We start from the raw sequence: 23781 nt of genomic DNA, 5'->3' as shown, positions 1-23781 counted from the left end.
ATTTATTGACTAAATGGGTGAAAAGAAGGCCAAATTTGGGACTATTCAAAAATCCTTAGTGCACAAAATTGTCTTTGTGTTCTTTTACAATTAGTATCTCATCAACTTCCAGTCATCCCACGTTGCTGACACGTTAAACCTTGTGTAAAAGAGTGTGCTTGTGGGTAAAATGGAAGAGGTTTTCTGATATTTAGATGTGTAGTTGTGCCTTAGAATCCACAGGACATTTCTTCCACCACTGCCACCACCCACCATAGCAAAATCCACAGGTGCTAAGTCCCTTATCCAAAACACCTCCTCCTATGCACTTTGCATCATCTCTTGCTGACTTAGAGCACCTAACACAGCGTACAAAGCTTTGCACCGTTATTTATGGGGTAGTGACAAGGAAAAAGTCTGTAGCCATTCAGAACAAACACAGTGCTTTTCAATGCACAGTTGGTTGAATCTGCAGGTGCAGAAACTCAGACCTGAGGAGCTGACTGCTGTCATGCTCAAGAGAGTTGATTTTAGGAAATCAGTTTGACTCTTCACATAAATGTTGACACATCCTCTTGTCAGAATATAAAACTCCTGGCTGATAGAGTCACCTCTAAGTATTGTCTCTTTGCTCAAGTCCAGAAAGGACAGAGGAGCCCATGGCAGCCCTGATGAGACAGCACCTGTGAATGGTTCAGCATTCACAGATGTGAATTCTGTGCTGGTCACCTCCTGGGGACCCTTCAGTACAATGCACAACACAGCTTTTCATCCATCCCATGCCTCTATTGCAGTTGATTGTGGACGTCTTCCGAGCTTAGACCCAGGACCTCATGAGTGAGGGTTGGTACTCAGGAAGAAATGGGGAGCATCTCATTACCTCCACCCTCCAACTCGTCATCTCCTGGCATGCTTTGTGACTGGCGGCCCTGAGCTAGTTATATTTGCAGCCCAGTTTTAAATCAGTTCTTTGCAGAAAGGAAAATCCAGAGGCTGCAAAGGGCAGTTTTTGAATGTCAGAAGTTTACTGAAAATGCTTAGAAATTTAAAAATCAGTAACCAACATTTAAAAGTTGGGATATTTTAGACTAAGTTCTAGCTTCTTCCAAAAAAATCATTGGTTCTAATTACACTGGACTTGGATTTTATTTGACATTGGGGTTGCAGTTGAGAAGCAACTCAAACTTCACTCACCGATGTTACCCCAAAGATATTTGAACAAATGTGTGTTGCAACCCTTACTAAGCCCACTATAGAAAATCAAGCAGTCTGTCTCTCTATCTTTTATCTATCTATCTATTTATCTATCTATCTATCTACATCAAATATTCTGCATGGCCTCATTTAATTCTGACCTACAGCCCAGTGAGGAGGATATGACTAGTATCTTCATTTTCCAAATGAATGACAGACTCAGTGAGGTCCATGAGCTACTTCAGGGTCACACGGCAAGAAAGTGGTAGAGCTAGGATCCACATAGGCCTTCCTGGCTCCAGAGGCTGGTCCCTTCCTCACACCGAACCGTGGCTGCTGTTGGACAACAAGTGTAGAGATGTCCTGGTGCTCTGTGCAGGCACCTCACAGAGACAGGGCCTTGCTAGGGTTGACTCAGGTTAATAAACCAACGAGTCAGCTCCATGCACAGTTACTGATGGAAACTTGGATGCAGCTAATACAGTCAGTGCTCAGTGAGTCACAGCCACCTTGGTACCCATCAGACTGTCACTGTCTATTTATATGAGGGAGATTTCTTAACTGACTGAGGAGCCCTCACCAGAGGGAGAAATTGAACGGGAGACCTCCCTGTGAATGAGGAAACAGGAGTGATGGAATTCCTGGAGTATCCAGCATCCTAAAGGCCAGCCCCATGTCCCCCCTCCCTCTCAGGCTTTGGGAAGGATGCTCACCTGCATTGTATACCCCACCCCCATGGAAGGGACATCACCAGGGAATGAGACCTTGGAGATGTCTTTGAGTGTGCTGGTAGCAATTCCACAGAAAGAAAGATGACATGAGAGAGAGCGAGAGAGAGAGCGAGAGAGAGAGAGAGAGAGAGAGAGAGAGAGAAGCTCAAACAAACAGATAAATGCATAGAACCCATCTCGGCTATTCGGCAAGCCCAATGGGGCATAGAAGAGGGACAAGTTCCGTTTAGACCCACAGGGAAAACCCTCTTCTGAGTCAAACAAAACCACCAACTCACCAGGGTTCTTGCCAAGGCCTAGGTGAGCCCATTGCTTCAACCCAGGAGGAGTGCATTGCATCTAGAGTGGCCAGAGGACCTTACTTTCTCCTCCCCTCACATAGCTTCCTGTTGTCCCAGGGAGAAGCCCAACCTCTCTGGTGCAGAGCAGGGAACTCCTGGGGACCTGGCATGGGACTTGCCCTCTTTTCTTTCCTACCCTGAGGGCCTGTGCTCTCCCCTTCAGCAAGGCCACCCACCAGCAGGTCTGATCTGGTTTCCACACCTGGAAGACTTTGCAGCTACTGTTGCCTGAAGTCATTTCCCTTCCTGCCTCTCCACTGCCAGTTAATCAGCACCTAACCCTGCCCACCTTCCCTGCTTCCCTGGACGTCCTCACACTCACCACTACAAGACACAGGGCTTCCTACTGTGCCTGTGAATTCCTGGAGCAACCTACTTCCCCATGGCAGGTCTACCACCCTGTGTTTAGGTGAAGTCTTTTCTTTATGACTCCCTCCTATTCTTTGGGCTTTGGAGGAATGCACCTGAGCTAACTGCTGCCTCCCCAGGGCCCATCCCACTTGAAGGCTACATGAACATGCAGCAGTACAAACCTGAGTTCCCACGTGGCCTCCTGGAACAGCAGAGCAGGTGTCCTGCCGAGCAGGTGGAACTCAATGTGTTCCATCTGTCTCAACTCAGGTTGACCCTCCTCCTCTAGGGAGTCACTTTACCTGACTTCAGTGCCTGTGGCTTCTTGGCACTGGGATCCAGACCCCTACTCGTTACTTACTAACATGGGTGCTTGGCAAAGTTCTCAAATTCTCTGTGTCAGCTTCCTGAAAGTGTGCTTGCTGGGTTTGAGAATCAGATGCATTTGTATTCACATCCTTTAAGAATGGGCAGGTAAGTGACCCGGCTCATTCTTGTGCCTCTCTGCTCCTGGGACGGAGCGGGAACATGGTTGACCCACCTGCTCATCCCACTCCTGCACTCTTTGCTGGTTTCAGTGTTTGATGGAACTTCTGACAGATGGCACAATCCCTGTGGGTTCAGGTGCAGCCACATTCTTCTTTGTGTTCCCTGTGACTCCTCTGACACGGAGAGGGGGACGGCCAGCGATTGCATTGATTGAACATCTGAATGATCCCTCCCCCCAAGGGTGGTATCTTCGAAGGCATTGTGCAACCACTGATGCTCCAATCTGAGGGTGGAAAACAGCGTCAATATCCCAGACTTACAGGAACTGGACCACCATACGGAGAAGGCGGAGTGCCCTCTGTTCAAAAAGCTATAAGCAAACATGGGGCCACACCATAGCACAAGGTGGGAGGGTCAGAAAACCCCTCCACAGAGCCTAGCACACCCTCCTTGAAGCTATGAGTCTAAGTGACTCAAAAGGTTTTCCAAGTTAACTCATGTTTAATTAATGTAACCCTCTATATCTTCCTCCTTCAGCCTAACCCTAAGTAACTAATCTAGTACCAAGTTTACCCAGAGTAGTTTTTGAATTTATCCAATTCTCACCAGCTTCACTGTCACCATCTTGTCCACCTGCCACCATTTCTCCCCTGGATGATGCAACAGGCACCTCACTGGTCATCTTGCTCCCATTTTTCCTGTCTGGCCCATTTTTCTCAAGACAACCAGAAAGATCATTTTAAACACAAATGCATTTTTTTTTGTGGTATTGGGCTTGAACTCAGAGCCTACACCTTGACCACATTACCAGCCCTTTTTTGTGAAGGTTTTTTTCGAGATAGGGTCTCATGGAACTATTTGTCCAGGCTGGCTTTGAATGGCAATGCCCCTGATCTCTGCCTTGTAAGTAGCTAGGACACAAGTGCATTCTTGTCACACACATGTACACAGGTGCACACGCGCACACACACACACATGCACAGGTATATGTCCACACGTGCACACACACAGACACATGCGTGCACCCACACACAAGCACACGCAGTGCTTAAAATCCTTGAAGTCATCCTGTTTTCAGAATCAACTAAAAGACTAATGTGACCTTTGGGACTAACACCAAGACTCCTGCCAAACACTTCAGGCCAGTGCTGCCCTATCCTCTGGGCTCAGCCACCCTGGCCTTTCCTTGGCTGTCTCAAGTCCAAAAGCCTTCCCACCAGGGCTCACCATGTTCTTTTGCCAGAAACACCCCAACACCCTGTTCTCATGTTCCTCCTTCACCAGGACGATGTGTGCCATCCCTCCCAGGCAACTGTCACTTCTCCCCAAAGTAAATGAGGCCTTGCTGTTGTCCCCTAGGACTCCATTTGTTTTTATCACAACCCTTAGCACATTTCACAATTACACATTATCTCTGGGTCTGTTTGCTTCACACTGACTTAGACCTACAGCTAAGATTCTAGGGGCAGGACCATGGCTTGGTGCACTGTTGTATTTTGGGGTAACTCAGTGCTAGACATATGGTGGACCCCGGGTTGATTATTGGCCTGTTCTGGTTTGCTACTTTATTTCAGTTCAACCCAGGTTTCATCTGAACCCTGATACTAACAGGCAGTATTTTTCCTTCTCTCGCCACCAAGAGCCCCTTGGCATTCTTTCTTCTCCCCTGACCTCATGTACTGAGAGACAGGGGTGTCAAATTCTACATATTTGGTCATAAGGAGCTTATTTTATCCCTTTATTCAGCAAAGGCACGTAATACTGCTTATCAGAGTTTCTATCTGGTAGCAGTGGAGCAAGCAGACAATATTCTTAGCGAAATTACAGTCAAAGCCCAGACACTTGATATTTAAGTCGGCTCCATCGATGTTTAGGTTATCTCAGCTTTAAGATGTTGGAAGTCACTCCAGAGGACCCGCTAAGCCTAGGAAGTCCTGCATGCCAGGTCTCCTAGGCCAGCTGGCTTTTCCTGACAAGTGTCGCCTTCTCTGGTCCCACCACAATAGCCAAGTTCATGTGGAAGGAAGAACTTCTGCTTCCTTCTCATTCGGTGCTTGAACTTGTCCTCATCTGAAACACCAGCTCAGCCATGCACTCAGCGGGAGGCATTTCCTAACTGCCCAGCAGGTGAAGGGCCCAACCTTGCCTCGTGCCACCCTGTCACCATCCTGCCCTTTACTTGACTGTCTCATTCTTTAGAACTGAGAGCTTAAAGGTGCTTCTACACCCAACACAATGTGACACTCAGTGTGTGGGCTGAAAGGAAGAGGAAGGAGGGAAGGACGGAATGAAGGATGGAGGGAGGGTGAAAGGGATAAAAGAGATTGTGGTTTTAGTGTTGGGGACACCAAATGGGAAAAAAAGATAGAAAATCTTGTAAGAATCTCATGATCTTAATGGAGTGAGTTGACATAAATGAAAATCAATACCAATTAGTATATGATTAGGGCAGATGCCTCATATCATTAATTAGGGCTTTAAGAGTCCATTCCCAGTCCCCAACCCCAGCAACCCGTGGAAAATCCAAGATGAAGAAAGTAAAAATGAAAACTTCTAAAAAAAAAAAAAAAACTCAAAAGTGGAGTATGAGCAGCAGAAAAGTCATTTATTTGTGAGGCAGACTTCCTGCCTCAGCAACAAACGGAAGGAACATTGTGGAGCCTCACCTCTGACAGCAATATCTTCCTTCAGCAAAATATGGCATGCGGAGAGGTCTGTTTCCAGGACACCAATAGCAATCCAGAGCCAAGGGGCTTCCCAGAGCTGCTCCAAACCCGTCTCCAGGCGACTCTGCTCAGCCCACGACAAAATTCATATCCTCCAAGACTGATCTCTGGCCTTGTTTGCACAGATCCATTTGAGGAGGGCAGAACAGAAATACCAAGGTTCATACTGCCCTGCCATCAGCGGCTGTGTGGCTGACTTTACATCCTAGCTGACTCTGGGAAGGGAGGCTGAGGAAGTCTGGCCTCACTCACAAAGTGAAAGAGAGGACCCCACACAGGACAGTAGCACTCTTGGGACCCAATGCCCAGCTCTGCCTAATGAGCCACATGGTCCATGTCCTTGAGGCCAAGGTGAGCTGTGCTTCAGTTTAGTCAAATGCAGGTCCATGGTCTCTTTGTTGCCACCATCCGCATTGCTAAGATTTTTTGGGCTCTTACTGAACGCCATGTCTCAGATCTTTTCATTGGGAATGGGTCATTTTTAGTGTCATCCTGACTTCTACACAGTAGGAAACCATGGTTAAGAAAGCCCACAGCATTTGCCCAAACCAGATTTGAATCAAACTCTCCCCACCCCCACAGGCTCCCTCTCAACTCAGGGTGCTGCTGTTGAAGCCACCATTGTGACTTATTTTGCTTCCTCCCTTCAGTCCCTACAGCTGCTCAAGTTTCCCACTTGGCCCTCTGCCCTCCTGCTCCATATAGGGGCCAGCAAACCGCAGCCCCTGGGCCAAATCTTGCCTGCTACCAGTGTGGATAAATAAAGTTTTATTGGAATATCCCCATGCTCATCCATTCATGTTTTGTCCAGGGATTTTCCATGCTACAATAGGCAGAGAGGAATGGCTGGAACCAAGGGCCCCTGCTTTACAAAGCTGCAGACAGCTACTGTCTAACCTTGGTGGGAACACTTTGCTGACTCCTGACAGTGTGAAGAAGACAGGTGCTATGCTAAAAGCTTAATTTGTACCGTCTCACTTAGGCACACGGCAGTCCTGTGTGTGTGTGTGGGGGTGGTGGTTGTGTGTGTTGGAGGTGTGAACCCGCACCCACAGGAAGGAATCGTTCACACCATCGTTCACAGACTTTGAGGACACAAGAGTGACCAGCGGGATAGGGGAGCCATCGCTGCACTCTCTGACAAGGCAGTGAGTTTCCCCACCTGGCCCTGAAGACGAAGGGAGCTCAGCCCCATGCAACACTGCATCACTCAAGTTTGGGCAGCCATTTGCATCTTTGAGGCTCTCAACCTTGGGACCATCCTTCTGTCCCTGGAGACCTCACAGGATGATTTTACTTCCCAGATGTGGGTCATTGTGTCTCCCCTGACTGCTCTTTTCTGGATTAACCATTTTTCCCGTGATATGTTTCTAAATCTCTTCAGAATTCTCTTTCTCTTGGGGCATGGGCCTGAAATTTTAGATCTGTACAAAAAAATCCATGAGCAATGTTCTTATGATACTGTCTCATGGCGCACGAGTCTGTGAGAACGGTTATTGTTCCTCAAGATAGAATACATTTCTTTTGTTTTTCCCTTTTTCTTTTATTATTCATATGTGCATACAAGGCTTGGGTCATTTCTCCCCCCTGCCCCCACCCCCTCCCTTACCTCCCACTCCACCCCCTCCCTCTCCCCCCCACCCTCTCAATACCCAGCAGAAACTATTTTGCCCTTATCTCTAATTTTGTTGAAGAGAGTGTAAGCCATAATATGAAGGAACAAGGGTTTTTGCTGGTTGAGATAAGGATAGCTATACAAGGAGATGACTCACATTGATTTCCTGTACATTGTGTTACCTTCTAGGTTAATTCTTCTTGAACTAACCTTTTCTCTAGTTCCTGGTCCCCTTTTCCTATTGGCCTCAGTTGCTTTTAAGGTATCTGCTTTAGTTTCTCTGCGTTAAGGGCAACAAATGCTAGCTAGTTTTTTAGGTGTCTTACCTATCCTCACCCCTCCCTTGTGTGCTCTTGCTTTTATCATGTGCTCAAAGTCCAATCCCCTTGTTGTGCTTGCCCTTGATCTAATGTCCACATATGAGGGAGAACATACGATTTTTGGTCCTTTGGGCCAGGCTAACCTCACTCAGAATGATGTTCTCCAATTCCATCCATTTACCAGCGAATGATAACATTTCGTTCTTCTTCATGGCTGCATAAAATTCCATTGTGTATAGATACCACATTTTCTTAATCCATTCGTCAGTGCTGGGGCATCTTGGCTGTTTCCATAACTTGGCTATTGTGAATAGTGCTGCAGTAAACATGGGTGTGCAGGTGCCTCTGGAGTAACCTGTGTCACAGTCTTTTGGGTATATCCCCAAGAATGGTATAGAATCCATTTCTTAGAACGAAGGAATGATAAGGCTAGGTCCCTCTGAGTTTCCCTTTCTGCCTTGGCTCACTAGGATGCTCAGCCTTACCCCTCTCTCCTAAACCTGTTCTTTACCTCTTCCCTTCTTCAAGTTTTGTAGTGTCTGTGTTTAACTACCTTGTGTCTACTTCTGCACGATCAATTGATCCCCACACTTCCTGTGTGCTGGAGGTAGTTGTGTCGCAAATGCTCCTGGCTTATAGATGAGAATTTGAGTGGAGCCTTGTGAGGGATAGAAGTCTTTGTTGGTTCTCACTCATTACTACTACTAAAGATGACAAAGAAGCGACATTGATTAAGCACTTCCAACTTGGCGTGCACTTTCTGAATGCCTTACAGTGCATCAGCTCCTTTAACCCTCACGCCTTCTACTGTAATATTAGGATGAGGAACTAGCAGCACAGAGAGGTTATGTGCTTCACCCTCCATCATGGATGCAGAAAATGGCAGACAACACTGAACCTGAGGCTGTCTGTTCTCAGGATGGACGCTTTTGTCTACTATGCCAATCCAAGCCACTCCATATGGGATTAAGGATCCCCGTATTTCAGATGAAGGAAGCCATTCGTGACTCCAGGCCTGCAGGAGTCTGACCTCACTCCCCGGAAAGCTGATGAGAGCTGTTCACCGCGGACCATCAGAATCAACAGTTCCCGGCTTTCCTTGGCTTCTGTCCAGTGCACTGGGATCTCCTCCCAGTTCCCATGCCCCTCTGCAGTCAATCAGTCTCAGACTCAGGACTTGGAAACAGAGAGGCTATCCCAGTCATTGGCCCAGCAAGGAATAGGGCGGGCAGCCAAAACCTGGCTTGAGATTGGATCACCTATACAAAGATCCCTACTCAGCCAAGACAGGGGCAGGGGTTATCAGAGAACAAAACAGAAAGGAGGAAGGAAAGAAGCCAAGAGATCAGTGGCGATCCGATCCATACTGGCCTGTGTGCCAGACGCTGCATTACAGAAGCCAAATGCTTTGTCATGTTCAGATGAGGACACTGAGGACACAGACATGACATGGACTATCCTTTGTCATTCAGAAACTGTGATGTGAGCTCAGGAGTGACCGGAAGACAAAGGCTTTGCCGAGTAGCCAGAGGTCTTTAATCCCAGGAGATGGGATATCAGTGCTGCTGCTACTGGGGGCTGTGGTTACAATAGGGGACACGGAGGGTGGTAGGACCTTATAGCTAGTCTTGGGAAAGTATGGGGAACTGGAGGGCTTCAGGAGAGTGGCCTCACTGCCAAGAAGAGAGGACATGGCCCAGCAACAGCTTCTCTCCCAGCCAGGGCAGAGGAGACATGGTGGGTGCAGATGGCCAGGAATGAGGAATCCCTGCCTCAGGTCTCCAGGCACAGAGCCTTTTTCCATCTCCTACCCTAGTGGGTGAGGAGTGGCTTAGGGTTGGCTCCCTGCTGGGCTACTGCCAGAAATCAGTGCCTGACTGGCTCTCCCCATTGCCCTTCTTTTTGTAAAAAGATAGGGAAGGAGGAGGGAAAAGGAAGGAGGTTGATTTTATTCTTTTGTGATTTGGCCAATGTCCTTGTTATTAGGTAAGTGTTGTGGGTACATCAAGTGGGAGATGATCAGAGGTGTCCTTGTCACCCTGTGACTTGCAGTGGGGTGGGGTGGGGAGAACATGAGACTTCTCAACCAACACATGTATCAGAACCGTGGAACGTGACGTCAACAGCTGAGGTTCCCGTGGGGCAGGACTAGGAAGGAGACAAAAAATAGAGGAAATAGACAGCAAAAGCCCCAGGGACCACTCAGGTCCCTTGGAAAACACCATGTCTCCCATCCCCAAACCAGGGAGACACTTGACAGCATTTTCTCTTGACTTCATTTTCACCATGGCCCTAAGGTTTCTTGGCAATTGCCAAAGTTTCCAGCAAAGGTTCACATTTAGGGCTTCGTCTTGTGTCTGTGACCTGAGGTCCCATGCATCCTGGTCACGGCATCCATTGCTTACTGAGCACCTGCTCTGCACAGCACCCTATCTGGTCTCTGGGAAAGAGCAGGCTCTTTAATGGCACTGGAGCTCTGTGCTTCTGCACACTGCTATCTACCCTGACTTCTGTGCTCATCTGTGATTAGATCAGACCGTAAACTTCCCCTTCCTTCCCCTTGTGAAAGCTGCAGTGCAGGCAGGGATCCAGAAGTGGGAAAACCCTCACTGTGGTTCCTGCCAATGCTTTGCAGCACTGGAGTGGATGGCACACTGCAGAGCTCAGGGAGAAGGTCACATGTGCCTACGTCAGGGGCAGAGCTCCCCGAAGCCCTGGACGGGGGCTGATTTTAGAATAGCCACTTAGCTTCCTCCAGCTCCCATGGAAGTTCCCTGCTCAATTAAAGTTTTTCAATACTTTTGGGCTTTCCAGACCACACTTACCTGGCCAAATCTCTCCCCTCTGCTACAGTTTTCTCAACCACAAGGGTGACAAGGCCACAGGGTCCCATCTTGGCAGACCTCATTGAGAGGCAGAAATGATCTGGGAATGTCTGAAAATGCTTTAAACACTTGGGCAGAGTAGATGAAGTCATTCTAAGTGTGAGTACTAATGTTTTAATCAGTCAAGCTTATCTCACTGTCAACACAGGAACCTGGGGCCCTTCAAAATGAGAAGTCGTTTCTGATTTTATTCATAATGGCTTTAGACAATCTACAAGACAAGATTACCAAGTGTAGACGGGGACTAATTTAGAGGGAAACAGTTTCCAGGTGCCACAAAACCAAAGAAGGTGGTAGCAAGATGGAGAAAGAGCTTCCTGCCTTCCTCAACATAAAAAAAAAAAAAAAAAGCTTCAGGAGTGGCCTGAGACAATTCTACAGCTTATGGGTGAATCATTTGTGCAATGCAAATCATTGGCTGCCCAGCTTCTTCTTGTCTTTCTAGACCCAAGCTTAGGAAGAAAGGAGTGATCCATAGTCACTTGTCCCTGCTTGTCCTTCTGAGCAGGTGTACAATTAGTCCTCTGATGATAATCTAAACAGCTTTCACTTCTTCTGTTTGTCCAAACAAGCAGCTCCTTGGGTATATGGCCCCAGAAAGAATTAATCTGATGCTTTAAAGACATAGTCATAGAAACCAAAAGAATGGCAAAAAAAAGAAAAAAAATGTCCCCAATGATAGAGTGAGAGGCACTTAGAAATATCAAGAAAATATCAGGAAAGAATTCAAAATGCTGAGACACCTAGAGATAGTGTTAACCCAGCACTCTTCTGTCTATGAGAAGCTGGACCTGGTGGCTGCAGGGGTATCTGATGGCAGAAAAGTCATTTTCCCTAGAGAGGGAGCTGGAAGGACCTTTGGGCAGTGGCAACATAAGTAGCCAACACCTTTCACTGGGGCACTGTGGACCTGACACAAGTGCCCCAAGGTTTACAAAATGGCAATTTTAAGAGGTGCTGGGCTCCAACAGGACAAAGAATAAACCCCAAAACACTTAGTGAAAGATGCATGGGAGGAGAAGGTGAGAGAAGGGGCTGGAGAGGGAGAGAATAGAGGAGGGGGGTGTGAGGCAGAGGAGGGGGTGTGAAAAGAGGAGAGAGAGGGGGCAGTGGAAATGCAGAAAGAAATGGGGAGGAGCTATGCAGGGAGGAAGACAAAGGAGGAGGAGGAGGAGGAGGCGGGAGGAAATATGAGGAAAAAGAAGGAGAAAAGAGGGGTTGACTTCTGCTGGATTTGTAGCGTTCGGCATCAAGATGAGCTGTGGGTTTGACCGCTTGTGCTCACTAGCGTGTCCTCTAAGCTGTTGTGCAAACCTTTATATGTATATGTATTTATTTATCTTTTTATTTATTTTTAATGAAGAAGGAGCAGAATGAATAAAAATTCATTCTTATGAAGAATGTGAAGAGGGTTTCTTTGGCAAATGCCATTAGTGGCCTAGAGTGATAAGGAAGGGGATCACCTGAGATGCCCCCGCCCCCACTTGGAGCAGGTAGTCTGTCTGTCTTCCCTCTTCTGCATGGTTCCACAGGAGGCACCAGACCCTGGGCCACATGGCCAGGTTTCCTACACCGTTCTCACTGCACTGGAGACAGGAGGCCACCTCTGCCTGTGGTTTAGTATGTCACCTGCATGATTCAACAAATATTCCCCGAGTTCCTGCGCCATGCCAGGGACCACGCAGGGGTCTGGGATACAAACCAGCAACCCTGGTCTTAAGGAATTTACAGGTGCAGAGTGACGCAAAGCCTCTGTTTCCCCATCTGTAAAATGAGGAAGTTGTCTCTGAGATTCAGGCTGGCCTTCCCTGGAAGTCCAGGAGACCATAGAGAGCCTAAGAGTGATGGGGGAGCCCTGAGCTAACAGCTCCAATTTACTCTGCAGCAGACATTGGAGTTATGCATAAGCTCAGATTTAGAAAGATGATTCTACTGCCCAGAGAAATTGGAGAATCATTTGGTGAGACGTCCCCCAAAATCTAAGGTTTTAAAGCTTTCTGTTCCGTTTCTAAGGTTGTGTGATTCCTTGAAGCCTCTGCCTCCCTAACTATAAGAATTCACTAAATTGTTCATTCAACAAATGCTTATGGAGGTTCCTTCGTGGGTGTGGGTCTCAGACAATAAACAAATGACTAAGAAGCAAATAAAACAGAGCGCTGCACCTGGAGGACATGGGAAGTAGAGAGGGGCGAGGGACGGTGTCCTGTAGACAACAGCCTCGGAGAAGAGGCTTCATGGGTGAGAGAGGCCCAGCTTGGAAGGCTGTGGAGGAAGAGCAGTCCAGGCAAAACACTGGCAAATGTGGAGGCCAGATAACAATGAATGGGGCCAGGGAAACCAGCTGACAAAAGTTGAGGAAAGGGGTAAGAGAGGGTACGGAGGCAGGGCCAGGTGCCATAAGAACATGATGACGGGGAAATGGGAGAGTCCAGACTGGACTGTGCTTGGGTCACTTTACACGTTGCACAGTGGGGCCCAATGTGCTCTAACTACCCTGCATAAAGACTCCCCTAGCTGCTGTGTGGAGGACAGGTAGTGAAGGGAGCAAGAATGGAGCCGCTGTCCTGGAGGAACAAATGAGGGCAACAGAGACCTAAGTACACACAGCAGGACCTGTGTGAAAGGGAAAATGTGGCACAGAAAAAATGAGAGCCAGACATCATGCTTAGTGTATACCCAAAGGCCTCCTAGACTCCAAATACACAATTTCCGTTCTTAACCTCACCCTTGAGTGCCTAATTCTGCCTTCAAGTTTACCCAGCTTAGTAGTTCTAGAAAGCCCATTCTTTTGTCTTTTCAACCACTTTGGGGAGAAATGTGGATTTACACAGACCCCAAAATATATAGGAGCCCCCTTTTCCTTAGTGAGTCAACTGCTGGAAAGACAAAGACTTACAGCACAGCATTCACTGTGGCTTTAGATGGGGGCCTGGTAATGTTTGCCAACAGATTGGCATTAACTGAATACCAATGGAAGGGAATGGAAACTGTGAACGGTAAGACCCAGGGTGGTGGTCACAGTTATTCTGAAGGGCCTCCCACAGCACAGACTCGGCAGTGGACATAGTAGTTTAGAGGCTGGAAAAGAGTATCAGACATGTCCCTCTCCTAAAGGAATGCACCCCTTAGCTAGGAAGGCATGGCCAACATATAAAATACTAAATGTCTGACCACTAAACTGAGGGGGGACTCAGGCTCCCCATCAGAGCCCTAAGGTGGAGGGTATGGGGTTCCAGTCCTACCCCTATAACCTAAAACAAGTCCTACATCCCATCTGGGTCTGACCCCTGTTTTTTAAAACAGGAACAATCTTCCCAGCCTTCCAGCGGGGACTGCATGGAACTGGAAAGTGCTTTGTAAGTTGTAAGCTGCGGTATAAATAGTATGGGTTATTATTACCGACTAAGTACGGCAACAGAGCAGCAGCATGTCAGCAAATAAAGCCATCTCTCAAGAACAAAAACCTAATCAAGAGCTCTGCTCAGGGCCAGTGGGAGGTGTAGGCAGGAAGATCACAGTCTGAGGTCAGCCCTGGGCAAAAAATGTGAGCCCTTATCTGCAAAATAAACGAAAGCTAAAAGGGTGGGGGCATGGCTCAAATGGTAGAATACCTGCCTAGCAAGCCTGAGGCCCTGAGTTCAAACCCCAGTACCACCAAAAATCTCCACTCAAAAACCACCAACAGCTTCCCAATGCCTCAAGCAGGGGCTGCCAAACTGTGACTCCCATTGGGTCACCTGCCCACTAAATACATGTGTACTAGAATACAGTCACAGGCATCTGTTGACATATGCCGTATGACTTTTCTCTTCCCACGCTGGTAGAGAGTGGGGTGGTTGTGACAGAGAACTCATGGACAACAGAGCTGAAAACATTTATTCTGTAGACCTTAACAGAAAATATTTAGGACTCTGTCCTAAAGGACAAATTGTACACCCCAGTAACATGAAGACTTAAAGCAGGATTTGGGTGCCTGAGGTGAACCAGCACCTCCCTTCAAGTCATCCCCAGCTCTGTACAGCACTTTTGCCACTCCTCAGAGACCCATTCCACTAGGGCTGGCATCACAAGGTCCTATTTTATTGCTACGGGAGGGACCCAGTCTTATCCTCTTCAGAACCTCCGCCATCTTCCTTCTAGCGCCCACACCCACTAGGCTCCCAATAAAGCTTAATAAAATTAAATGGAAGTCATAAATTGAAGAAGTGTAAAACACTAAAAGGACACACACAGTTCATTAGTCCCAGAGATCCACTGACATTAGGTCATGGAAAGGAAAAGAAAGTTGGAAGTGAATTTTTTCTCTCTTAATTAATCAGTTATGCAAATTTTTATTCCCAGAGATCCACTGACATTAGATCATGGAAAGGAAAAGAAAGTTGGAAGTGAATTTTTTCACTCTTAATTAATCAGTTATGCAAATTTTTATTCCATGCCCGCTATAAAACTACTTCAGCAGCTGGGTGTAGTGGTACATGACTGTAATCCCAGCTACCTGGGAGGCCAAAGCAGGGGGATCATCTCAGCCCAAGATTTCAAGGCCAGCCTAGGCAACATAGCAAGATCCCATCTCTTGAAATAAATAAGCTTTTTTAAAAAAGCAAATGAAACTATTTCATGCCATGGAAGCTAAGACAGATCAGATAACGTGGGACTACATTCATTTGTTCTACGAGAATTCACTTCAAATCTGCTGTGTGTCCAGCTAGGGGCAAGGGTTGGGGTTCAGAGCAGACGCTCACTGTGTCTTGCTCTCAGAGAGCTGGTGCTGGTTGAGAGGCTGGGAGTCAGCAGTTAATGACAACACAGGGAGACAAGGACATGCCAACGTCTGCAAAGTATGGATGTGGGAGAGAGATGTGCAGGGGCCTTGGGAAGCCATCCTTGTACATTCCCTTTCATAAGTGCCAAGGCAGAGCAGAGGGACCGACACCCACTCACTCCGAAGTTCCTCACGGCCTCCAGCTGGGTTCCACCTGATAAGCTGACACTGACTGTCCTGGTCATGCTAACCATCAAATCAAATCCCATAGTAACTGCGTGGTCTTCACAAGTGGCCCTCTGCAGTCCAAGTCTCCTGTTCCAGGTTCACAGTCAGCAAGCAGAAGATGCTAGTCCAGGCTGATTACAAGTCAAAGCCCCCTGACCCCTCACTATTGCCCACAAGCACTCGGGGAAAGAGACCTGGGGGGCACTCCAGAAAAAGTCTAAAGAGACACAGTGTCAAGGGATCCAGTGTCTAAGGAATGGGCTCTGGGTGCCTGGGGACCCCCTGATGTGGAGGAGCAGCAATGGTGGAATATGAACAGCTCATTTGTGCTCAGTAGTAATAACCAAGGAGCAGAGAACGGGGTGCTGTGACAGCCAGCACTGCCGCCTTCCACGGGCACATGGTGGGCTGCGGGCTGCTCTCGGGAGTGACTCTGGACTCCGGCCAGGATCTTCATTAAGCCTAATCAGCCAGGCCCAGGGAAGTCCCTCTCAGTTGGTGGACAGCTGGAGGCCTGTGAGACTTAAGGGCCTCCAGAGGGTCACTCTGGAGTTGAGTACACGCCTTAGGACCTGTCCCTGCCATGCCATGGAGCGCCACAGGGCAGAAGAGTTAGAACAGAAACACACGACTTAGTCAAAGTGAAAACTGTGTGTTTCCTAAACTTTGTAGGCTCTTTCTAGGACACAAGAATTTCCACAACAGCTTAATTATTCAAATTTTCATTTTCAACCTTTCACTCATTGGTACCAAATATAATATGAAAAATGCCCAGTTTTAACTGAATTCCATAATGAGACTGAGATACAATAGGTCCCCACCTTCATTGGAAACGATATTTTAAAAATCATCTAAAATGACCAAACCCAGTGACAGAGGCCCTGCTGGAAAGGACTGGCCACACAGTAATGGTGAGGTTGAGGACAAGTAGAACTTTCTGTAAGGAAAAGTGGTAATATCTACAAAATGGACATTGCAAGGCTACTTTGACCTACTAATTTTTCTTGGAGGAATTTTTTCCACAGAGATAATTAAACAAGCGCCCCAAGGTTCACACACAAAAAGAGTCATTAATAATACCAGCTATCTAGAAACCACCCAAATAAATATCCACAAAAGGATGATATTTAAAGAGGTCACACTACAACTAGACAACAGTGTCAAGTTAGCCTACTAAAAAGGACGGCAGGAATCGTAAGCCAGAACGTGGAAATTCCTCCAGGTTGTTCAGCCCATCTCTCCACGTGCACAGGGTCCCCGGGGGACACCTAGGAAGAACTTCGCCTCGCTCTTGGTGCATGGCAGCATGCCGGGTGGTGAGCGCTCAGGTGATTTTTTTCTTCCTTTTTTTTTTTTTTTGTTTTGGTTCGTCAATGTTATTTGACTTCTTACAATGAATATACAATATCTTTATAACAGAAAATTGTTTTTAAAAGGTCAGAAGAAAACGTGTACAGGGAACGTAGACCTCCTGGGGAAAAGGCAGGGCTAGCCTTTGTGGAGGGAGTTTGAATAACGAGGCCTACTGGACCTGGTGGAAGGCAGAGAAGCCCAGTGGTTAGGAGTCTGTGCACCTGGATCAATCCTTGCATTCGGAGAGCAACTTAAGACAAATTTCTTACCTTCTGCTCACTTTCCTCCTTTACAAAATGGAGACTGATAGCACCCGCCTTTTAGAGTGTGACAAGGACTAAGGGAGAGAGTAAATGAAAGACACTGACCACGATGCCTGGCTCACAAGTGATGTTCACGAGACAGTGGTCCTTATGAAAATCAGCTTCAGGCGACCGTTCCATTAACGTTCCCAGAAGGAAGCGCTAAGGAACAGATGAAGAAAACAAGCAGACAAAGGATAATTAAGCAAAGAATCCATAAAAACAGGCAAGCAGATAGCCGGGCTCTGCAGTACAGGCGAAGGAGCGAGATGCATGGGTTCAGAGGCGACAACCTCACAGATCCTAACTGCTCACTCTGCAAAGGGGAGTCATATATATACACACAAGGTCATTTACCAGCACAGTAATTCCTCCATGCATCGTTGCTACAATTAAAAACCAGGAATTCTTATTTGACTGAGGGATAAAGACTGAGCTCCCTGTCCCCACAGGTGTCCAGGCAGGCTTCATCACCATGGTGAGGACAGAGCAAGGACTTAGTTCTGAAATGAGTGCCTGAACTGCTGGATTGGTCTAGGACTGGAACTCCCATGCAAAGTCACTGAATACAGGAAGTGACTTTAAGGCGCGGTCATTTGGGATTGCTGTGCAGAGTGGCAGGGATCCTGGTACCAGAGGGTCATCCCCTGGAAAGTCGCATGGTGATGTAGCTCTCAGACAGGTGAGGCAAGTGTGCACTGGTTCCCCACCCCATGGTGCTCAGCCTCTGTCCTAAGGGAGACTCCAACAGCTCTGGAAAAGTTGCAGAGCCGGGTTCATCCACACTTGGCCTCTGTGCACACTGGCTGCAGGACTGACGGTGACAGCAGCAGTGACAACAGGAGGCACCTGTGGAGCGCTTCGGCTGCTGGGCTGTGGGTGACAGCCTTGCAGACATGTCTCACTGACTGCACCCATACTGCGAGTGTCACTCACTCTACAGAGGAAAACAATATGAAATCCCTCAGCCAGTGGGGGTGAGGGGTTCCGAACTCAGTGAGGCACACTGTGAACGTGAGGGTGGTTAGCTGTAGGGGCTGACATTCTTTCCCACTGCAGAGCCTGGTCCCCTTCGGGCCCTGTCCCAGGGCGTCAGGTGAACCCTCTCGAGGCAGCTGGGAGCAGAGAAAACCAAGTTGCCCTGGGTATTTTCTAGCAGTCCTGGGAAAGCAGAAGACTGAGACGCACTAAACAGGACCCCAAATGCAAGGTGGAGACTGCTATCAAGAGTCCCCGCCTTAGGAGCTAAGGACCCTGGCTGGAGAAGCCGGTGGTTTCCATCTGTATGATAGGCTGGTGCCACACACAGAACACCTCCCAAGACCCAAATGCTTGCAGACGGTTCAGCACTGGTTTTCTTTCAAAATCACTCCAGGCAGGCAGAAACGCACCCCATCCCACTCCCCTCTGACTTGCAGCCAGCCCTCTGGTTTGCTTTGCCATGGCGAGGCCAGGGACAGTCCCCTGCCTCTCTCTATCCTGCAGGGGTCTTTGAATTCTTCCTCAAAGCACGGACCTCATCTCTCCTCCTACCAGGCATATCCCAAGGGGACAACATCAAAACCTCCTGGTTAAGAACATGGACTTTGAAATGGCAACACCGGGGTTCCCATACCAGCTTCTCCACTGAGGGTCTACCCTTGGCAAGCCAGTGTTCTCATCAGTCCAAGAGGGACAATGACACCTCACAGCTCTGTCTCATGAGGACCAAATGAGCTGATGCAACACTGTAAAGACAGTGAGAGTTAAGACCACAGCTCTGGAACCACACTCTTCGGATCCTGTCACTAGCTAGCTGTGTGTCTTTAGGCAGGTTACTTAGCCTTTCTGAGTCTCCCCATAAAATGAGGAAAGGGGTAGCGCCCATTCCTACAGGGTGAGTTAAAGCTTGAAAAGTGCTTAGAACTGCACCTGTCACATTAGTGGGTACTACGTAAATACAAGTTGTTATGGTTAATGCGTGGAAAGCCCTCTGCAGCCATTACTGTTCCAAGATACCATGTTCCTCAGAGAGTTCCATACACATTTGTCTCCTGGATGGCAATAAAGATGAAGAGGTTAGGGGAAAGCTTGTTGTTAGGTAAATGTCATAGTCACAGCTGAGAGGAACCACAGGTTGCCTCGTCCCTGAAGAGTCCCTAGGACTGCAAACCTCCCCTGCCCAGGCTCTCCTCCACCTCTCAGGACCTGCCTGTCACTCAGTCATCCACTCTTCCAACAAATGCTCAGTGAGCACATACAGTAGCCAGAAGGAGGGCTGGGAATACCTAAGCACTAATGAGTGAGACGGCTCCAGCCCCGTCTTCCTGGAGTCCATAGGGTAGTGGGGGCAACAGACATTAAATAAACATGTCTGCAAATGATCGCTTAATGGCAGCTGCAATTTGTGTCACAAAGGATGTGCTGAGAGTGTAAGACAGGAGTCCTGAGGTGTAGATGTGGAGAGAGGTGTTGTGAATGCTCCATAAGGAAGGGACATTTACAGTGGGGCTTTGTGGATGAAGAAGTGTTGGCTGGTGATGACTACATGTGGAAGGAGAAAGGGATCCTAGTGGACAGGAATTTTATGTTGAGGCCCCACACCCACAAGTTGCCTGGCTCACTAGTACAGAGAAAAAGGCAGTGGGATTGATATCTTTACACAATCCCACTCAGAAATACTCAGCTCAGAGCCTAGATTTGGTGACTGAGCTTTCTTTCTTCCCTTTCAGATGTCCCTTGCCTGTTTGCAAAGACTGCCTGGTCTCCAATGCTGGCCCCATAGACCAAGTAAACACTGCGTTCTCAGGTCCACACCAAGAGGCTGCAGCCTGGCTCACTCAGCCCACAGGTGAACTTCAGCCAAGACTCCATGACTGGGCACTCTGCTCTCTGAAGCCCCTCAGATGCCTCCATCCTACACTGGTCACACCCTACTGGGTTTTGTGAGACTGTTAGGAAGATAAATTCCCTCTGGAAGAATAAGGAATGAGCATGAAAGATTAGAATGGTCCCAAGGGAGGAATCTGTGATCGACACCAATGACCATGTTCCTGAACGAGCATTGTGTGTCATCCAAGAAGCAAATCCCCAGGTCGTTTATTTCTCCGCCTGCTTACCTACTATGGTAAGAAGAAATGTTTGAGCTTCCCATAGCTCTACACTAGAAACCCTGCTCTGGGAGAGGGAGCTGCATGCTCTAGGCAGAGCGGGTTTCTCTTGGAATTCACGCAGTGGGAGTGTGGCGCTGTCCCCCAGATGGTACTCTTGTTGGCTTTTCCTTTAAGACAGCAAACTTCTTCCAGGTTCAGACCTGTCCCTGGACATCTCCTGATAAACAGTCCACTGGCGCTCTCGGGAGAGATGTTCCACAGTTAGCCAAAGTCACTGTTTTATCTAAGTAGCAATTATGACTATAGTGGGATGAAATTCTGACTTCAGCATCTCAGATACAGGCTGGGAATGGCCACCAGGGCTTCCTGTACCAAGAGGAGAGGACCACTCCATTCCACTTGGCAGTTCTCCTGGTCTGAGACACCGTCGCTACATGCAGCTCCAAAGACCTAAGGGAGATGCACCCAGGACAAGTGTGCGCTTCCACTGCCTCCCACTGAGGCCCAATGGCCCAGCAAAACGTGAAAGTGAGGCCTGCGCTCCTGAAGCGAAACAGCCTCGAGTCGGTGGAACTCGTGAGACCGCCTCACCACCGCAGGAGCAAATCCCAGCAGGTGCGCTTCAAGGAAGATGGGACTGCTAAGACTCCCGCAGGCCTAGCTGAGGTTGACGTCCAAACTGCTGAAGACGCGGCTGTGATGGGGAAGGAGCAAGCATCCAGACACCATCATCCCCACACTTACTCACTGTCCTTCCCCAGGTCCCAGAAGGCAGGGGGCTTTCGGAACATGGCGATCCAAACCTCCCCAAGTCTCAGGAAGCATTTCCCAGTTTTCAAAAGGAAGAAACTCACAGCCAGCAAGTCCCTGGTAGAGATGTCCACAGCATCCCAAAGTCCCATCCAGGTCAATGGCAACCTCTCCGAACAGGACATCGTGTCTTCTGACCTCACCTACTTAAGGCTGGCTCCACTTCTTGAGGATGGCCCTCGAAGGATCAAAATGCCCCACTCACTTCTCCCCAGGGTGTCCAAAGGGCAGAGCAATGGGCCTGTTAGCATGTGCTTAGAAGCTGGGACTTGGAGGGTGTCAGAGAAAGCAACGGCTGCCACTCAGGTCCCAGATGATATGTACTACAGTCCATTCTGGGAAGCTACAGGCTCCACTTTCAGCCAAGACCACTTGGCTGAAATGAGCAACTCCACATTGCCTTTGGCTGACATGTGTCCAGGGGATGGGAAAAGGATGCTGCTATCAGATTCAGAAAGATCCCCCTCCTGCTTAAGTGCCACCAGCAGTGCCAACAACACACCAGGCACAGGGAAACGGGAACCTGAATTGCTTTCACCCAAAGACAACCGCCATGACAAAGGCCTTGGTCCACCGTCATCTCAGTCAAAGGAAGCGTACATCCCCTCACCTCCACGGACTCACAGCTCACTGGCACCTGGCTTGCACAGCCAGCCAGCCCATGCAGGAACAGCTTCAGACTGCCCTGCATCTGGTGACAGTCACCATGACTCAGTATCACTCAAAAGTAACAGTGCATCAAAGTCTGCCCCCATGTGTCAGGAGCCGATGGCCAAGAACCTCACCCTGTCAGACACCCTGGAGTTTCAGAATTGTCCCGGGAGTGACATCAAACCTCAGAGCAACAGGGAGACTGGCAGTGTTAATCACATCCACCTGGCACAGGGTGAACTCTGTGACCTCCAAGGCCGACTACAGTCTGTGGAAGAATCTCTACACTCGAACCAAGAGAAAATTAAAGTCCTTTTGAATGTAATTCAAGATCTGGAGAAAGCCCGGGCTCTCACCGAAGGGTAAGGTGAATTTTTTTAATATATTACAAATGACTGATTGAAGTCATTTTGGGAGCAAGGGCAGAGAGTGAGAGCAGAAGTTTCCAGAAGTAAAATGTCTCAGAATGTTTGAGACCCATTGTTTCCCCAGTTGTAACCAATGCCTCTATTTGCTCTGACTGGGTTTCCCTTAATTCCAGGCATTGGTGTTTGGGGAGATTTCCACTGCTCTTTTCTCATGTTTTGGGGTGTCAAGAGTCTAGGGCAGGAGTTGATGAAGATGCAGGATCAGCAAGGATTTTCATGAAGCTGGAGGTCCTGTTGATAAATGATGGGGAAGACATAAGAGGCAGCTCTTCCCTGCCATGCCCTGAGCAAGTCACTGAACTTGCACAGTGGTGTAGCTCTGTGTGGGCTTGTCACAAAGGACTGGATGTGGCTGCTAAGTCTACTGCTGACCTTGCCCTCCTTGGCCACTGTGGTGACTTGGGCTGGTCCTCCACCTACCAACAGTGGGAACTGAAATGAGATCCCAGTTCTGCAAAGAGAAAAAAGTTGAGACACACTTTCCTGGGGCCTTAGCAGCAGGAGTTGTGTGGAGGGGGTAGGCAGCAGTGACACACGGAGGTGTGGACTTCTCCCTGCAGAAAAGCCCTCACAACACCTAGAAGAAGCAATGACTACAGCTCTTCAGGAAGAGAGAATTAATTAGCTGACATTTGCTGTCAGGGATCTGAATCTACAGTGCTCAGAAGAGAGGACGCTGCAGTGATTCACATAGAAATGTCCCGAACTGAGGGGACGGTTTTCATAATCACCCTCTGCCCACTTGCAAATCAATGGTTAGGAGCAGGAAAAACCCCTGCACCATGTTTAAAGATGCACCCCGTCTTCTAGAAATGTGAAGTCCATTGTCACACCTTCTTGCTTCTTTGTTTGTGACAGTCGTGCAAGCTGGCATCGTGAGTGCTGAGCTGTGGGACTAAGAGATGAGTAAGAAGGATGTAGCCCAGGTGGGTTTTGCCCACACACTGACCTAGCAAATTCTCTGTCTTACAGGCGCAACTTCTACCGCACCGGCCAAGACCTCAACAATTGCAGCACCTGCAGGAACACGGCCTGCATCATATACAGGTATCTAGCCTCACGGAGAGCCGCTGTGCCGAGCGTGGCAGCCACGGGCTCCACAGATCACCCTAGCTAACTTTCCTAAATGCAGAAAGTCAAGAGAGAGGCAAAGATGAGTCTCCGGCACTTGAAACACAAGGTGTTTAAGCACGAAATGTTAACATCTGGTTCCAAGGCAGGGGCTCTCCTGTTTCCTCACCACAGGGTGTGTGAGCAAATCCTTTCGTGCGATCTTCCCTGCGCACAGGGAGCACGGAGCGCAGGGTCCTGGCGTCTCTGTGCACACTTGCATCTCACTGTGCAATTGCGCCTTGTGAGATGGGCGTTGTTAGGGTCCTCAGGGAAGACGTTCGCCCTGCTTGTGCAGAGTCAGGACTCACATCCAAGTCTTTCCAATCCCAAACCTGTGATGTCAATTGTTCCACCACACTGTCTTCCTCTTCCTCCATACTACCTCTTCCATGCCATGAGTTTTCTATGTGT

At 48.4% G+C, this 23781-nt stretch overlaps 2 protein-coding genes across 6 annotated transcripts in view; one reads left to right on the top strand and one right to left on the bottom strand.

Moving 5' to 3' along the window:
- Positions 1-23781, bottom strand: part of Dock2 (dedicator of cytokinesis 2) — a 378635-nt gene that overhangs the window by 148225 nt on the left and 206629 nt on the right. The window lies entirely within an intron of this gene.
- The window catches only part of Insyn2b (inhibitory synaptic factor family member 2B), a 102464-nt gene that overhangs the window by 61391 nt on the left and 17292 nt on the right, over positions 1-23781 (top strand). Inside the window, exons 2-3 of one of the 2 annotated variants that reach the window (XM_074057761.1) lie at positions 19988-22191; positions 23230-23304. In XM_074057761.1, coding sequence (XP_073913862.1) covers positions 20876-22191; positions 23230-23304 — 1391 coding nt within the window. In that variant the 5' untranslated portion in view covers positions 19988-20875. Of the gene's footprint in view, positions 1-18524; positions 22192-23229; positions 23305-23781 lie in introns of those variants that run through there. The other variant, XM_074057762.1, reaches the window with a different exon arrangement.

This window comes from Castor canadensis, chromosome 16 (assembly GCF_047511655.1).
Source record: "Castor canadensis chromosome 16, mCasCan1.hap1v2, whole genome shotgun sequence".
Classification (NCBI taxonomy): Eukaryota; Metazoa; Chordata; class Mammalia; order Rodentia; family Castoridae; genus Castor; species Castor canadensis.
The sequence above is the reverse complement of the archived record's forward strand: the minus strand, read 5'-3'. Positions and strand labels throughout refer to the sequence as shown.